Source organism: Giraffa tippelskirchi, chromosome 5 (assembly GCF_054371585.1).
Source record: "Giraffa tippelskirchi isolate mGirTip1 chromosome 5, T2T-mGirTip1v1.2.pri, whole genome shotgun sequence".
In the NCBI taxonomy this organism is placed as follows: Eukaryota; Metazoa; Chordata; class Mammalia; order Artiodactyla; family Giraffidae; genus Giraffa; species Giraffa tippelskirchi.
In genome coordinates this window covers 159,018,683-159,037,314 of record NC_137279.1, presented here as the reverse complement: position 1 = coordinate 159,037,314, position 18,632 = coordinate 159,018,683, and the positions used below count along the sequence as shown (strand labels likewise).

The 18,632-nt window shown below is 36.9% G+C and overlaps 1 protein-coding gene across 2 annotated transcripts in view; it reads right to left on the bottom strand.

The window, feature by feature from the left end:
• The window catches only part of TM2D1 (TM2 domain containing 1), a 46,427-nt gene extending 28,891 nt beyond the window's left edge, over positions 1 to 17,536 (bottom strand). For both annotated transcript variants that reach the window (XR_014052706.1, XM_081486638.1), the window contains exons 1-3: positions 17,355 to 17,536; positions 14,919 to 14,992; positions 4,667 to 4,775 (exon numbers count right to left, since the gene is read on the bottom strand). Coding sequence is in view for 1 of the 2 variants with exons in the window: in XM_081486638.1 (XP_081342764.1) it covers positions 4,667 to 4,775; positions 14,919 to 14,992; positions 17,355 to 17,512 (341 nt within the window). In the remaining variant the exon portion in view is untranslated. The remainder of the gene's footprint in view (positions 1 to 4,666; positions 4,776 to 14,918; positions 14,993 to 17,354) is intronic.
• Between the last annotated feature and the right edge of the window lie 1,096 nt (positions 17,537 to 18,632).

The following is an 18,632-nucleotide window of genomic DNA, read 5'->3' as shown; positions in this document are numbered from 1 at the left end:
AATTAACATTGCTAAAATACAAATTACCTAATAGAATCTACAGATTCAGTGCAATTCTTATCATACAACTCAATTACAACAAAACAAACAACCTGATTTAAAAATGGGCATAGGATCTGAACAGTTTTCCATTTAAGACATGGCTAATAGGCACTTGAAAAGATGTTCAATATCACAAATCATCAGAGAGATGCAAATTAAAACCACAATGAGGTATCACCTCACACATTAGAATGGCTATTATCATAAAAACAAGAAAAAACGAGACGTTGGAAAGGAAGTAGAGAAAAAGGGAACACTCATGTATTGTTGGTGGAAATGTAATTTGGAGCTGCCACTACGAAAAACAGTATGGAGATTGCTCAAAAAATTAAGAATAAAATTACCATACGATCTAGCTATTCCACTTCTGGGTATTTATCCAAAGAATAAGGAAATACTAATTCAAAAATATATATGCATTCCAATGTTCACTGCAGCATTATTAACAACAGCCAAGATGTGGAAACAACCTAAGGCCCACTGGTGAGTGAATGGATAAAGAAGATATATACACATATCTAAATTTACAAGACTACTACTCATTCACTTAAAAAAAAAAATCCTGCCATTTATGACAACATGGACAGATCTTGAGGGCATTGTGTTAAGTGAAGAAGTGAGACAGTGAGACAAACATCATAGATTTCGCTCGTGGCTGGGCCTGAGCCCTGCAGAGACAATGGGACATAGTCCATGCTCATGCTCAGTTACGTCCGACTCTTTGTGACCCCACGGACTGTAGCCCACCAGTCTCCTCTGGCCATGGGATTTTCCAGGCAAGAATACTGGAGTGGGCTGCCATTTCCTCCTTCAGGGGATCTTCCTGACTCAGGGATTGAACCTGTGTCTTCTGTGTCTCCTGCACTGCAGGGGGATTCTTTACCTGCTGAGCCATCAGGGAAGCCCATTTTGCTCATATGTGGCACATACAAAAAATAAGTAAAGAAATAACATGAAAACAAACACACTGAAACAGAAGATACTGGTAGTCCCCAGAGGTGAAGGTAGGTAGGAGGTGGATGAAATGGGTAAAGGGGATCAACTGCACGATGATGGATGGGAACTAGACTTGGTGGCGAACAGCCTGTAGTATATATAGAAGCTGAATTATATTGTATACATGAAACATGTTACAAACCAATGTTAACTCAATAAAAAAAAAAGTTGGAAAAAAACCAAACAAAAGAAGTATTAGATAATCCTTTCAAGGAGTTGCTACAAATAAGAGTAAAGAAATAAAGAGGTAGCTGGAATTATCATTTTAAAGTCAAATCTGATCACATCTCCTGCTTATAATCCCATTTTTTGCATTGCATTCACAATTAAGACATTTCCAGGGAGTTGGGGGAGACAGTAAACAGCCCAGAGACCCTGTCTATGCATCTAATATTACCAGGATGTCAGATTTTGCACTGAGGGCAGTAGTGCCCCCTCTACACTGAAATGGATCACCAGAATAGCAGTAGAGAAATAAACTGGGAGACTTGGTAGAAACTCAAATGATAATCTACTGGCTACTAGCAGTGGAAGAGAAAAGGAAACAAAGCTGGGAAATATTGAAGGCAGAAGCAGCCAGACTAAATGTGGGGAATGAGTCATTCTTTGGAGAATTGACTCCAAAGTTTCTGCTTAAGGAAATGGATAGAACAGCTGCATTCACTAATACAAAGGAGGAAATGATTGAAGGAAGAGACAATAGATTCAGTTTGGGATCTTTATATACAGATGGTATGAGAAATCAAAGGGGTGGATGAGTGAAGAAGAGAAAAGGACCAAGAACATAATCTTGGGAATATCAAGGTATAAGAAAGAAGGAAAAGAATAGGAATCAAAAGAAATTGAAGTGTGTTTTATACTGTAAGTCAAGGAAAGAAAGTATTTTGAGAAAAAGGAATACCAAATGCTGTAGGAGGATTAAGATACAGGCTATAAATATCCATTTGATATAGCAACAAAGATCGCTGGCGAATTTTAGTATGGCCAAAAGCCATACTGCATTAGACTAAAAATTCATAAAAGATAAATATTATAGAAACAAGACTCTCAAAAAGCTTGGCTAGTAAGGGGAATTAAATTAGAAAAGCAGTGATCTATATAAATAAATCACCCTAAAGAATAATCTAAAAACTGGTGGTGCAGTAGAGATTTATCTAACTGTTCATCAAATCATTTTGCTTTTTCTCATAGACATACAGCTAAATTACATGCATACCTTGTTTTGGTGTGCTTTGTGTTATTGCGCTTTATAGATAAACTGAGTTTTTTTTTTACAAATTGAAGGTCTGTATCAGCCCTTCACCAGGCAAGTCTGTCAGTGCCATTTTTCCAACAGCATTATTTTTAAATTAAGGTATGGTTTTTTGGACACAATGTTATTGCACACTTAATAGACTACACACAGTATAAGCATAACTTTTATATACACAGGGAAACCAGAAGATTCGTGTAACTTGCTTTATTGCACTGATCTGCAACCAAACTCATGATATCTCTGAGGTATGCCTGTGTATTAATATATTCTAGATCACTTTGCAGTTAAATGCAGCCATCACTTAGTTCTGGCCAATGGAATGAGGACAGAAGTGATGTAAGCCATCATGTATGCCATGTCTGGCCCATAAAACATGTCTATAGGTGTTCCATCTCCTCTTTCCATCTGTAGGCTGAATGGAAAAGACTCTAAGGACTAGAGGAAGTAAAGTCACAAGATGAAAGGTACAAGACCCCTGCATGTCTGCATGGAGCAACTATCACTTTCTCCACCCCATGCAGATCTCCAAACCAACACAGATTGGATTATGATATGAGTGAGAAATAAAATTTACTGGGTTAAGCCACTAAAATTCTAAAGGCATCTGTTACAACATTTAGGTTGCTCCAACTAGCGTAGATGGGCAGTATAAACAGGTGTGACTTGGTAACTGATTAGACATAGTTAATAGACTTCAGTTGCTAAAGAATACATTATAGAATGGCCACATCTGCGATATTAAGATGGAGTTTTAATCAAGTATCAATATTATGAAAGGATATGCCAACAGGAGAATGAAAATATGTAAACTGGAAAAGGGAACACTCAATGAATTAACAATTTGTCAGTCAGTCTTTATTCAGTAGCTGACCAGCAGGTGGTTGTTTGAAAGGCACATACTGAGTATTCTGACAGAGGAAAGTAATGTATTAGGTTATCTTACTTTTGTGATTTATCATTAAAGTTATCCATCAACCTAACTCCTTTTGTTCTGATTCAGTGCTCATCAAGCAAATCCTATTTTGGAATTTTGGACTTTACTATAGGAGAGAAATAAGTTGGCCAGTAGGCTTGGAGTATCTAGTTTCCTTGATAATTATATTTCTTATCACAATTGACATGAATGTCTTGTGAGCATGATTAGTATAGCTCAGTTGCATTTCAGTCTAATCTACTCAGAGACATTAAAAGAAAAATCAGAGTTAACTTGGAAATTAAGTGGCAGATCATTGTGATGTGAACATTACAGGTAAAATGAATCTGCAGTGTCCAACTTGAGTGGTTCTTAACAAATGTTTTCTTGGACCATCAACACTTAACAAATTATTTGTCATTTGGAAATATCAATCTATAAATTTAAAAACTGACTAAACCATATCTAAGTACTTTGAAAATAATTCCTCTTAACAATTATTATTTTACTAATGAGAAATCTTAGAACCCAAGAAGCTTAAGTGATTGGATTACACAGCAAGATAGAATCTAAAGCTACTCATTAACTTTGTAAAGCAGGGTCAAAAGAAAAGAAAAAAGACTCTAGTAGTAATTTCTAAGAATTCTAATGGAACTTGCAGAAACAAGCAGTGGCCTGTCTTTATACAACTGCAAAATAGGTACCATTATATAAAATGCAACAACATACAGTAAAAGGTAAAAATACAATGCCAGGAATTAATAAAAATGGGTGAAACTAAATCATGCTTTCAGTACAAAGTAGAAATATAAGAATAAACTGTCAGCTTTACTGCAGCAAAAATAAACAGCAGACAAAAGTTATTTAAGCTAAGAATATCCCCAACAAAATAAAGTCATTTGTCTTAACACAAAAAAACTAACTTCTGAATTGTTTAACATTATCATTCATCATCCAAACCAATTACAAACAATGAATCCAAGTTTCAAAATGCAAATGATTACTAATTAGCATTCTTTTTAATACTGTAGGTATGCAGTCCCTTATTTGCACTCCATAAAGTCCCTAAATTTTGAAAACAGAATTTTTTCATAACCCATTTGGTAGCATAAACTGACTGAACTGACATGGCCTGAAGCCACTCTATTTATTCCATACTGCTGCTGCTGCTGCTAAGTTGCTTCAGTAGTGTCCGACTCTGTGCGACCCCATAGACGGCAGCCCACCAGGCTTTGCATTTATCCCATACAGTGAACTACTAAACTTTACTTGGTTGGTAAACTGCATTTTTAAAACAATACACATCCTTAAAATAGAGGTTTTCTGACAAAAGCAAAAAGATAAAAGTTATATTAGTGTAGAACTCTCCTTATAAGTTAACTCTTTACTCTTCATTCCACTCAGCTGAGATTTAACTCAGGCAAGTAAAGCTGAAAATTTAGCTTCAGTAATATACTTACACATTTCGGCAAGATATAGGCTTGAGAAAACCAACTTCGATTCCAGTAAAATGTGTTTCATTGCCACCAAAATCCTTACAAGTTATGTTAGGTGCTGGAAAACACTGAACTAAAGGCAGAAAAAAAGCAAGAATCCATTATTTCTTTTTCCTGTGGAAAATTATGTAATTATGCTTTTTTCCTAAGGCTAGCAATGCACACAAGAAAATCTAATGTTCAAACCAACCACCTCCCAATATAAGATATGATATGAGATTTTAATTTAGATAGGAAAAACTATATAATATATATTCATGTACAAGATAAGATAATGTTCCATCTCCTGCCCCTGACAAAGATGACCAAGGAAGAATTACATAATATTACTGTCCTTTATTTCATCCCTAGGGTGAAAAATACTTCCCGAATTTTTTGTTGGTAACTCATCAGGCAATTCATTACATAAAACAATCTGATTTTGTATTTTTAGTTTATAAAATTCTTATAGATGATACCTACAATAAACTAAGATTCTTCTTTATTCTAAATAACTTTTTATTTAATGGGTTTGTCTCTTTCTCCATTCCCTCTAGGATTTGATGTAGTATGTTATCTCAGCATTTAGCAATTTGATCTTTATTCATAACCCAGATGACTTACTAAGAGGAAGTAAGACTTCTATGTGCTTACTATGTGCTAAGCAGGTACTGTCGTGAAGCTTTTATGGCCTCATCATATAAAGTAAGAACTTTGGAATGAGAATCACCTATCTATACATTGCCTCTTTCAGAAACTTGGATTCCATGTAGATAAAAGTAGCACTAAGATCATAAGATTATTGTGGGGATTAAATGTGATATAAATTATCTAGCATAAAGCAGAGCACTTAGTAGGCATTCAATAAATGTTAGTACTTTTTACTCCTTCACCATTTCTGACTAAAAGGTACTAATACCTTTAGGCTAGTTTCAGTAAATGCTTATCTCTATGCTTAACATCAATGATTACAATTTTTTGAGAAACTGAAAATAGAACTTGGTATAACAGACTTTTAAAAAACCCACAGAGATCCCAGTGTTTTATTATGAAAGAAAAATAAATGGTATTTATTTTCTGTCTACTTTATAATTACCTTGAGATTTCCAACAAATCACTGTCCTTTTTTAGGCCAGAGTAGTACATTGAGAGACTGATGCTAGGAAAAATACCCTGTAATGACTTTGCACTCTTTGGTTGTGTTACTAATTGTTCAAACTGTATCATCCCATAAACGTTACTTATTTATTTAATGTATTTACATTTCCAACACAAGAAGGTGCTTATGCTAAAAAGCACAGATTCAGTAAAACTGAGAACCATTTATACAAGAAAGAAGGTAAAAAAATGAAAGGAAGAGAGAGAGTGAAGAAATAATTATCCTAGGAAACAACTAAGGGAATACAGTGTAATTGACCACAAGTTTAGCTTAGAGGTTCCTGGTAGTAAGGCAGAAAGAGCTACAGAGCTACTGTGATATAACTGAAAGCATACCAATTCACCTCTAAACCACTGTGGGAACTTGATTTGGTACATGACATAAGAGTAAATGAATGTAATAGAGAAAGTCCTTAATAATAAGAACCTTTACAAAACAATAAAAGTTTTCCACATAACCTTTTCTCACATTGATTCCAGATATAAGCAAGGGCTTATAATGTTAGGATCGACAGAGATGGGCAACAAAAGTCAACAGATGATTTATATGTAGCTGTTTGGCCATCTGCCTTTTGTGAATCAATTATTATTATGTCCCTTAAGTTGTATCTCTTGGTCTGCCATCTTAGGTCATGCTTTTGACTGGAGATATATGGCAGACAGCTTCCCAGGTGACACAGTGGTAAAGAATCCACCTACCAATGCAGGAAACACGAGAGAAGCGGGTTCAATCCCTGAGTTGGGAAGATCCTCTGGAGGAGGGCATGGCAACCCACTCCAGTATTCTTGCCTGGAAAATTCCATGGACAGAGAAGCCAGGCGGGCCCCAGTCCATGGGGTCGCAAACAGTCGTACACAAGTGGGCGACTGGGCATGAGCATGAGCAGATAGCAGATGACTCATAACTGAGATGAACAAGCATCTGAAATGCTAATCCATTTTCTATGTTCCCGACTGAAAGGAGACGAGTATGTACTATTTAAATGATGGAGGAATGACAGAAAGAATTTTGCTTTCCAGGGGATATTTGGCAATGTCTGGAAACATTTTTGGTTGTCACTACTGGGAAAATGCTACTGGCATCTAGTGGATGGAGGCCAGGATGCTTCTAAAACTTCTACAATGCACAAGATAGCCTCCTCACAATAATTATCTAGCCCCAAACATTACTAAGGGTGAAAAACAATGCTCTAGATCAGCTGTGTTCAAAAAATTTTGCTCACATACTCCCTAAAATTTTTTAAAACTATATATTACCTCACACATTTTTAAGTTGACATCTAAAATTTTTCACCATGGATTTAAATGGCTCGGAAAATTTTTTTTCCAGCATACTGTAAATACTGCCCTTAATATTGAAGTATTATAGCATTCTTTACAGAGGAATCTAAACACAGCAATTTTATATCTATCATGATCCAACCAAGAATATGAAAGGGCTCTTCTTTTAAATTCAGAAATTTTACATTAATTGTAGGAAAAAATACATATAATAAAAACTGATTCTTGCTGATGTATGACAGAAAACCACAAAATTCTGTAAAACAATTATCCTTCAACTAAAAAATTAAAAAAAAAACAAAACAAAACTGAGAATCTGGAAATTGATTATTGTAAAGACATACTGTGCGCTGAATTGCACTTTCCCAAAAAGATATATTGAAGTCCTAACCCTCAGCAACTCAGAATGTGACCTTACTTGGAAATAGCATCTTTGCAAATTTAAGTTTGCAATCCAACTTTGCATCTAAGTTAAGATGAGGTCATTAGGGTGGGCCCTAATGCAGTAAGATGGGTATCCTTCAAAAATGGGAAAATGAACATACACAGGGAGAAGACGATGTGAAGACATGCAAGCAGGATGCAGTGTGAAGACAGAAGCAGAGATTAGACTGATGTGGGGCTTTCCCTGCTGTCCAGTGATTAGGACTTGGGATTTTCACTGCCGAGGACCTGGGATGATTCCCCTAAAGGCTTTGTCCAACATACTCTGCTTTAGAGAAATGTACTGTTTTTTGAGATTACAGCTTCCTTTACAAAATTTTGAAAGATTAAACATTTCTGGAGGTGGGCATGCGTGCCTGTCAGTCATGTCTGACTCTTTGTAACTTCATGAGCTGTAGACCGACAGGTTGCTCTGTCCATGGGATTTCCCAGGCAAGATTACTGGAGTGGGTTGCCATTTCCTCCTCCAAGGAATCTTCCCAATCCAGGGATCAAACCCATGAATCTCCTGTGTCTCCTGCATTGCAGGCGGATTCTTTACCACTGAGCCACCTGGGAAGCTCTCAAACATTTATAGGTGAGTTGTAAAAATGCTTTATAAAAATATGAATAATTGTTCAAACTCTCAAATTTTGGCAACTTTAGTTTTCAATGTATTTTATCATTTCTAATATAAGAAATGATCTGTATTCAATATGAGCTACTTTGTAGTCAATGAGACAGATAAGGAGAGAAAAATGCCCAACATTTCAGGCTTAGAACCTCAGGAAAGATACAATTAGTGGAAGTACCAGAGTGAAGGGGAGATCACATTGCTACAATATTTCTAGAGAAGTCTGACAGAAGTATGAGCTAATTATTTCAAGGGACAAAAACTACATACTTTAGAGAGGATGGATGAGGGGCTGCTCTCAGTATAAAGTGAGATGACATGAGAAAATAATAAGAGAAACATTGAGACGCATCAGATTTGTTTGAACTGATAGAAAATGCCAAAATGCAGTACTTCAGAATGGGGCAAATTTAGGTTTAACTCCAAACTCTGTCACTTAACTAGTATGTTCTTCTGGTCAAGTTATGAAGTCTCACTGGCCCTTGTTTTGTAATCTGTGAAACAAAAATAAGACCCTTGTAATACTACTAGCCAAGTATTAAAGGCATTTGGCATGTAAAGCATGGTGCCTGGCTAGAGAAAATGTTCAACTTAAACTCTAAAAACTTGGAGAACTTCAACACTGAGAAGACGAAGAGACTGAACCTGACACGAATAAATATAACATGTGAATGACTGTAAAAGTAATTAAAGACTTTGTGAAATGAAATTAATTCAATGGACACCTACAGCCCTAGAATTTATTCATTTTTACATATTTTATAGTGACTTCATTTGATCCTTATTTTTTAAAAAAACCTGTTATGTAGACAGAACTAGTAATATGCTTTTTTTTTTTTTCCTTGTGCAAACAGAAAAACTGACATTCCAAGAAATTAAACAAGCTGACCAAAGTCTCACACTAGGTAACATTCTTTAAGTCCTAGACCAACATTCATCACTTTTAATCAACACCCTTTTCATTACACCACAATAATGCCATGCTTACACTGATTTCAGAAACAAGTAAAAATAAGTCTGTATGATGAGATTTAGGAAGCCAGTTACCCATAAATGTTAACTAATGGACAAAATTAAGCAAGATGCTACAATCCTGAAAATTATTCCATTTGCAGTTTTCCTGCAAAATGTTTGGCTTTGGCCAGTGACTGGGATTTAAATGGTATCAACTTAAGTCATCAACGATGCAATGGACATGAACTTGGGCAAACTTTGGGAGATGCTGAGGGACAGGGAGGCCTGGCGTGCTGCAGACCATGGGGTAGCAAAGAGTTGGACACAACTGAGTGAGTGAACAACAACAATTTAACCTTGATAGTATTTCTTGATTATATAAAGCAGAACTATTTTTTTAAGCACAAGAAAGCTAAACTCAAAGTAATCAATGAAGTTTCATAACAGTAAAAAGGAGTGACCTAGACAGGAAATGGTGTGGGATTCTACTCTAGTCATAAAATTAAAAGACATTTACTACTTGGAAGAAAAGCTATGACAAACCTAGACAGTGTATTAAAAAGCAGAGAAATCACTTTGCCTACAAAGGTCCATACAGTCAAAGCTAGAGTTTTTCCAGTAGTGATATATGGATGTGAGAGCTGGACCATGAAGACTGAATGTCAAAGAATTGATGTTTTTGAAATGTGCTGGAGAAGACTCTTGAGAGTCCCTAGGACTGCAAGGAGATTCAACCAGTCAATCCTAAAAGAAATCAATCCTGAATATTCATCGGAAGGACTGATGCTGAAACTCCAATCCTTTGGCCACTTGATGCGAAGAACTGACTCTTTGGAAAAGACCTTGATGCTGGAAAGATTGAACACAGGAGAAAGGGATGACAGAGGACACGAGATGGTTGGATAGCATCACTGACTCAGTGGACAGGAGTTTGAGCATGCTCTAGGAGATGGTGAAGGACAGGGAGACTTGGCATGCTGTAGTCCATGGGGTCACAAAGAGTCAGATACGATTGAGCAACTGGACAACAACAACAACAACAACAATATTTAAGTGTAGTTTTCCATAAATATATTTCAATAAAACCTTAATAAAAAAGACCTGTGTCAAAGGACCAGAGCAAAATTTCTGGAAATGGGTTTTTAATACTTTGGTATTTTACTGATTGGAAAATTGAAAACACTTGCTATGTATGTCAATATGTATATATATATGTACTAGACAGCACACTCCTTGAGGGCAGAAATTGTCTTTTTTTAATATATCATCTCTACCACTTAGCAGAATGCCATACAATAAATAACATCTTAATAAATTAAATATTTTCCCAATAATATATAGTTTTGGGTTTCCCAGGTGGCGCTAGTGGTAAAGAACCCACCTGCCAATGCAGGTTCGATTCCTGGGTTTGGAAGATTCCCTGGAGGACAGAACAGCAACTCACTCCAATATTCTTGACTGGAGAATCTCATGGACAGAGGAGTCTGGTGGGCTATGGTCCATAGGATCGCAAAAAGTTGGACCTGACTGAAGCGACTTAGCACAGCACACACAAGACAAGGACATAATAGAAGCAGATGTGATTAAGAAATTGTGGCAAGAATACACAGAAGAACTTTACAAAGAAGTCTTAATGACTGGATAACCACAATGGTGTGGTTACTGACCTAGTCATACATTTTGGAGTGTGAAGTCAAGTGGGCCTTAGGAAGCATTACAACAAACAAAGCTTATAGAGGTGATGGAATTCCAGCTGAGCTATTTCAAGTCCTAAAAGATGATGCAGTTAAGGTGCTGCACTCAATATGCCAGCAAATTTGGAGAACTCAACAATGGTCATAAAACTGGAAAAGGTCAGTTTTCATTCCAATCCCAAAGAACATTCAAACTATCATACAAGTGCACTCATTTCATGTGCTTGCAAAGTAATGGTCAACATCCTTCTAGCTAGGCTTCAACAGTACATGAACCAAAACCTTCCAGATATACAAGCTTAATTTAGAAAAAGCAGAGGAACCAGAGATCAAATTGCCAACATCTGCTGGATCATAGAAAAAGCAAGGAAATTCCAGAAAAAGACCTACTTCTGCTTCATTGACTATGCTAAATCCTTTGACAGTGTGGATCACAACAAACTGTGGAAAATTCTAAAAGAGATGGGAATACGAGACCACCTTACCTGTCTCCTGAAAAACCTGCACGCAGTCTAGAAGTAACAGAACCAGACATTGAACAACGGGCCGCGTCAAAATTGGGAAAGTACGACAAGGCTGTATATTGTCACTCTGCTTATTTAACTTCTATGCAGAGTACATCATGTGAAGTGCCAACTGGGTGAATCACAAGCTGCAATCAAGGTTGCCAGGAGAAATATTAACAACCTCAGTTATGCAGATGATACTACTCTACTGGCAGAAAGCAAGGACGAACTAAAGAGCCTCTTGATGAGAGTAAAAGCTGCTGCTGCTGCTGCTGCTAAGTCGCTTCAGTCGTGTCCGACTCTGTGCGACCCCATAGACGGTGGCCCACCAGGCTCCCCCATCCGTGGGATTCTCCAGGCAAGAACACTGGAGTGGGTTGCCATTTCCTTCTCCAATGCATGAGTGAAAAAGCTGGCTTAAAACTCAACTTCAAAAAACTAAGTTCATGGCATCCAGTCCCATCACTTCATAGCAAACAGATGGGGAAAAAGTTGAAATAGTTATAGATTTTATATTCCTGGGCTCCAAAATCACTGCAGATGGTGACTGCAGTGAAATTTAAAGATGCTTGCTCCTTGGAAGAAAAGCTATGACAAACCTAGACAGCATATTAAAAAGCAGAGACATCACTTTACTGACAAAGGTCTCAATAGTCAAAGCTATTTTTTTTCCAGTAGTCATGTATGGATGTGAGAGTTGGACTACAAAAAAGGCTGAGTGCCAAATAATTGATGCTTTTGAATTGTGATGCTGGAGAAGACTCTTAAGAGTCGCCTGGACAGCAAGGAGATCAAACCAGTCAATCCTAAAGGAAATCAACCCTGAATATTTATTAGAAGAACTGATGCTGAAGCTTCCATACTTCAGCCACCAGATGTGAAGAGCTGACTCATTGGAAAAGACCCGGATGTTGGGAAAGATTGAGGGCAGGAGGAGAAAGGAGTGACAGATGATGAGATCACTGGATGGCATCACAGACTCAATGGACATGAGTTTGAGCAAACTCTGGGAGACGGTGAAGGACAGCGAAGCCTGGCGTGCTGAAGTCCATGTGGTCACAGAGTCGAACATAACTTAGCAACTGAACAACAATAACAGATAGTTTATAATATAAATTTGCACTTTTGTTTTAATCCATTTAATTATTTTAATTATTAAACTATTTATTACAAACAATTTCTCAAAAAATAAAGATGCTTGTTAACTGGTATTGGGCTGACAACCATTTAAAGACCACAAGAGTTTACTGTTATAACTCAATCTCCTTTGCCTTTGGTCCCAATTCTTACTCTATACTCCTAAACTTCCCTCTCTGTAAAACATTCCATCCACTAATTCCTTACCAAAAAGTATAGTTTAAGAAAATTAAACTTAGTTTGAAGATTCTGTGAGTCTATCATACGCTCAATGAAAAAAACAGAAGCAGCATGTTTCAAGGGTTATTTTGATGTCCTTGCAGAAGGACTCAGAAATAATTCACCACAGCCACTCCACTAGTCTTTCCATGTTTTAAAAAGGAAATTTTAAAAAAAGCATCCTGTGGACAAATATAGCTTCCTGATAGGGACAGGCTGGTAGAACCTATCCCAGATCTTGGCTGAACACTTTTGGGTCATGCATAAATTATACACTCATATGTAGAAGCCTGGTGAGTCATAGTTGTCTCAGAAACTTTATTTTCTTTTTAAAATCATAACAATCTAAGGTCATTTATTTATTGATTTAGAACATTTTATGTATGTGTTCCAGATTGTTAGGCACTTTTGGTTTATTCTCTCCAAATAAATAACCACCCCATTCCCTTATATAGAAAGCCTTCCTTTTATTTCTCTGCAGCTCTTCATTTACATCATCTATGATTACTTACCTGACAGGCCATGACAGAACCATAATACCTCTAAGTCCTTTTATATATCCTAGCAACATGATCATTTGATTTTGTATTTGTTTATAAACTTACTCAGTGATAATACTTAAGTGGATTCAAACTTATTTTACAAAAGAGACACCTAACTAGAGGGTAGAGCTCTTTTTGGTCAGAAACTATTCTTTTTAGTTGTAATTTCCTTCAAATTTATTCTAAATTTCCTTTTTAGAACAATTTCCTTCAAAATCTTCATACCTACAAAGAAATCTGCATACTAGAAAAGGCATGAGATAGCAGGCTGCCTCATTCCTAGTTTAATGTTACCTGAGTCAACAATAGTATTCAATGACTTCCAACATATATCATTTAAGTAGCTGGATATCTGAAAACTCATTCTTCTTTATGTATGTCAACAATATTCTCCATTCTGAGAGCACACTATAAAAGACTGAACTCTAACACAGGAAAGTCAGTGTATATTTATAAAGCAATTTAAAACTATGTGCAAAGTTCCTTTAAGTCTAACATATCCAAATTAAATAAATGTATACACATTGAGCAATATTTACTATAAAAATCAAATATATATTACCTATTACTGTTTATATGATAAATTTCATTACTCCAGAATACTAGCAAAATATCTGCTATAAAGTTGAACACAACTTACTTTCAAATATCTTTGCTTATTAGAATGGGGTTAACAGTGTGTCAAAATGTGAAGAGATAAAAAGAGGAGATCTTTTTAAAATATATACAAAATCATAATCAAGAAGTCAATTATTTGACTATAGGATACTTTATAAAAACAAAGTTTTTTGCAGTAAAAATTCACTTTAATCTCATTTCCATAATGAGTCTGTTTAGTAGCTTTCATTCATAAAGAAAACATCAATTATTGCCTTATTTCCCATCTAAACAATAAAACAATCAGTATATATTCAGTAGGTATTCTTTTCTCAAGATAATTAATATTTAATAGATATTAAATAGTAGATATTACTAGATATTAAATACTAGATATTAACCAACATTATGTACTATGCCAGATATGAATGCCAAATCCAAATAGCTCCAGCATACATCTATCTACCCCCTTCCAACATATAACACTTCAGAAGAAAAGGCTAAACAAAACAACTTATTAATCTTTATCTGGCATTAAATACTTTTTGGAATAACAGAAGCTCCCTCACATCATTAGGTTGAGGGTGTTATCCATTATCAAACCATCTCAGTAATAAAATACTGATGTGCACTTAAAATCCTTATCATATTGTTTTCATACTTAGGAGGTACCTAAGTATATTTTACAAGTGCAAGATATGGGTGATATATTACTAGCTCCTTGCTGCACATTGTTGAACCGTAAGTCTCCTTTCAAGTTCTTTCTGAGTAATTAAAAATCTAAAGAGGCACCTTTGTAAAACACAGCATGATGAATACAAGGCATCAAGAAAGCTATATAAACTGATTCCAAAAGCTTTAAAAAAAATGAATGAAAATAAATTTCTCAATTTATATAATTTAATAGAATAAGATCCTTTTTTAAAAATATTAACAACCTACTTGTTCTCTAATATTAAGTTGCTCTGGAAACAGAAGGATGAAGTAACTCAAGAAAAAACACATTTATTAATTACTTTTAGCAACCACACATTCATCTATGAAATAATGTTTTAAAAATAATTAAAAAAAAAATGTTTCTGGAAGTCTTACCATAAGCTGTGTAGTTTGTACAGTTAACTGGTTCTTGTGTAGCATCATTTATTTTTGGATCTTTACAAATATATGTAGAAAAGTTAAGGAAATATAAACAACATTCCAATACAAAACGCTATCATCTTGTCTTTAATGTGTCATATAGTTATGTTTATAATTACATGTAAAGAGAGGATGTTAGTTTGTCCAGGTCAACAAGCACAAGCACAGATACACTTTCAGTGTCACTAAATCATATCTGAACATTAATTCATTTAAGGAAAAGTACACTAAAAGCTCTAGCAGAGGGTGCCATCCTTAAAGAACATCAGTCAGGGTTTAAGCACAAAGCACAAAGAAAAAATGAAAGTAAAAATCTCTACCGAAGTATTATGAGAATTTCAGGTTAAAAAAAAATCAGTTTCCAGATGTCTGATGAAATTATTCACAGGGCCCAAGTATTACCATACATATAATTTCATGCAACACGAATAACCCTGTGACGTGGATACTATTATCTGCACATTAATAAAGCAAACCGGGGCTCAAACTTTGAGTGACTTATGCAAAGTGGAGTAAGTGATAGGTAGTAATATCACATTTCCTGATTCCAAGCCAAAGGTAAATTCTACCATACTGCAAGGAAGTTGGTTACTTAAGGTGGGTCTACATGATCTTCCCAACAGGGTTTTAAGCTTTTGAAACATAATATTGATCCTCTAATAGATGCACTTGGGGCCCGAGGCGGGAAGGGTGCTTTTCTGTTTCCTGAATATTTTATTGACACAAATATGAGATAAGTAAGGTATTCACAAGTTGTCTCTGTAGACAGAGTTTGACACCTGCTTTGGGTTTCTGAATCACTATTGGAAATCTCATCTTTGTGCCAGGAACAACATTTTCCAGTTCACATCGTCTTGTATGCTCAGTCACTTTTAAGGTTCAAAAAGCACAACTAGGACTTTCCTAGTAGTCCAGTGGTTAAGATTCTGTCTGCCAATGCAGGGGACACGGATTTGATCCCTGGTCCAGGAAGATTCCACATGTGGCAGAGCAACCAAGCCCTTGAACCTTGAGCCCATGCTCCATGACAAGAGAAGCCACCACAATAAGAAGCCCTCACAGCACAACTAGAGAAAGACAGAGAGAGCAACAAAGACCCAGTGCAGCCAAAAATAAAAATTAATTCAAATTTTAAAAAATGATTAAAAAAATTTTTTTTAAAGCACAACTCTTCATACTGCCCAATTATTTTATGAGAAAAAATCACTGCGACATTTCTGCCAAACAAAAGGACTCAACTTACCAGGTCAGTGATTCTCAAACACCTAGCACAACGGTAATCAGCAAATTAGAGCTATTCTGTAAAAATTTAGTAATGGTGGCCTCTCTTCAACTCACATAAAAATACTGTACAACAGAATTTTCTTAATTTTAAGATTCCCTCTCATAGAATCTTTCTTGCATCTCTGGCTTCTGTTCTTAATTTTTCTGTTCTACAATTTATATGAAATTATCTAATTTTATACAAAAGTATCTATTTCGATTTGAATGTAACTCCCATTTTATATATATTCCTCCTCCCTTTATCAGAGCCATGACAATAAACAGATCTATTTAACTCCTCCAGCCTGTTTTCTCATCAGTAAACACATGAGAGCTAAACACATATAGCCCCTGCTATGTGCCAGGCACTGTTCTAAGTGACTTACTGGTACTAATTTAGCACAACACACCTTTCAGTTGGTACCACTGTTAATTTCGTTGTTGTTCAGTCGCTAAGTCGTGTGGGACTCTTAGCGATCCCCAAGCTCAAAGCTCAAATTGGTTACAAAGTGGAGCAGGAATTTGCCCCAGTACAGTCTGGGATCTCAAGGAGATTGAGATAAATGAAAGTAATAAATGCGAAGTTAATAATAAAGTGGCATCATACATTGGCTATATCGTTCTTGCCTGCGTGCTAAGTCGCTTCAGTCCTGTCCCACTCTTTGCAGCCCCGCCAGGCTACTCTGATGGGATTCTCCAGGCAAGAATAATGAACTGGGCTGCCCTGCCCTCCTCCAGGGGATCTTCCTTGTCTCCCCCTAAATCGGCAAATTTCCAGAATCGGATCTATCTTTGAACTTGTAATTCTAATGCCTAAAAACATGACCACCTAACAAATTTCAGTATCTCCGTGTTGAACAAACAAATCCACTGACTAAAAAAATAAAGAAAGAAAGACGGATCAAAAGAAGAGCCAACGATCAGTAAAACCCCAAGGAAATCTCACAGACTAGCTTCTGTCCTCTCACCCCCACATTTCTCTGCACTCCCCGTCCCGGGCTCCTTCGGTCATTAGAGGTCACAGGTCACCGTTCCCTTCAGCACAACCCTAGCCCGACCAGAGGGTTCCTATCCACTCTCGACTCCAAATCTACCTCACCCCCATGGGGTGCTCCTCACAGAGGATATTGTCCCACTTTGAGGTCCTCGCACTTAAGTGTTTCTTCGCCGCCCCCAGCGGCAGCTCCCCAAGGTTCCGTGGTGACTGACACGAACCACAGGACACCCAGGAGCCGGGCGGCAGCAGTCTCGGGAGCAATCGGCCTGCAGGGACAGGCGGCCGCCATGCTGGGAACCGGCGCCTTCCCTACAACTTCCGGTTCCGCCTACGCCTGGGCCTAACCGGGAGTCTAGCAGAGGAGGAAGGCTCTTAAAGGGACAGTGCATCTGTTAGAGGCAGGTCCTTCCCCTGGGCCTGCGGAATTACTTTGGAGAGCTTCCATTGGTCTTTGAGAGCCGCAGAAAGGCTTCTCACTTGGAGAACCAGCTGTCCTCCGTGCACGGCTGACTCCCAGGCTAATCTTGCTGTGACTTTTCCATCTGCAAAAGTGCCGGCGGCGCCGGGCGATTTGATAAACACTTCACAAACATCTCTGTTAGTCTGGTAGAATTTGGGTTTACAGATAACGAACCAAACTCAAAGGCGCTGAAGAGCATGTTGACTTTAGTTACTGAGTTGGAATAGAACTGATGTTTGCCTGATTTCAGAATGTGTGCTCTTAGATGGCCTCTTTTGGAAGGCTGCTACGAGTAAATCTTGAGGGCTTTGTATCACAAAAATAAATATTATACTTTTCTTTTTTAAAAAAATTTCATATCTTGGAGTTTTTTGATGTTTTAAAATTTTTAATTATTTTCACAATTTTATTTTTACAGTGAAGATTTAGGTGAGGGAAAGGGCCTAAAACAAGAGGAGACCAATGGGTTTATGACTAAACTAAGTGAAGAGTTGGAGTTTTTTCCATATCTTTCTAAATTTCCATGTATTCTGAAAAGTTCTGTAGTGGGGTTATCTTTTATACTGAACAAACTGTACTTTTTTTAAAGTGATAATTTAATCATTTTCTCTAACCTGAAAATATTTGAGTCTGAGTGGTGCCTCTTCATCAACAGCATGACTAATTTTGAACAGTTGTGATGTGCAGTGGTTCTCAAAACTTTAAGAAGCATCACTATCACCAAAGAAATGCAGACGGCTGGGCCCATCTCAGTTTCTGACTCTGAAGATCTAGTATTGTTGTTGTTCAGTTGCCAAGTCAAGTCTGACTCTTTTTGACCCCATGAACTGCAGTAAGCCAGGCCTCCCTGTCCTTCACTATCTTCCGAAGTTTGCTCAAACTCATGTCCGTTGAGTAGATGATGCTCATCAACCATCTCATCCTCTGCTGCCCTCTTTTCCTCCTGCCC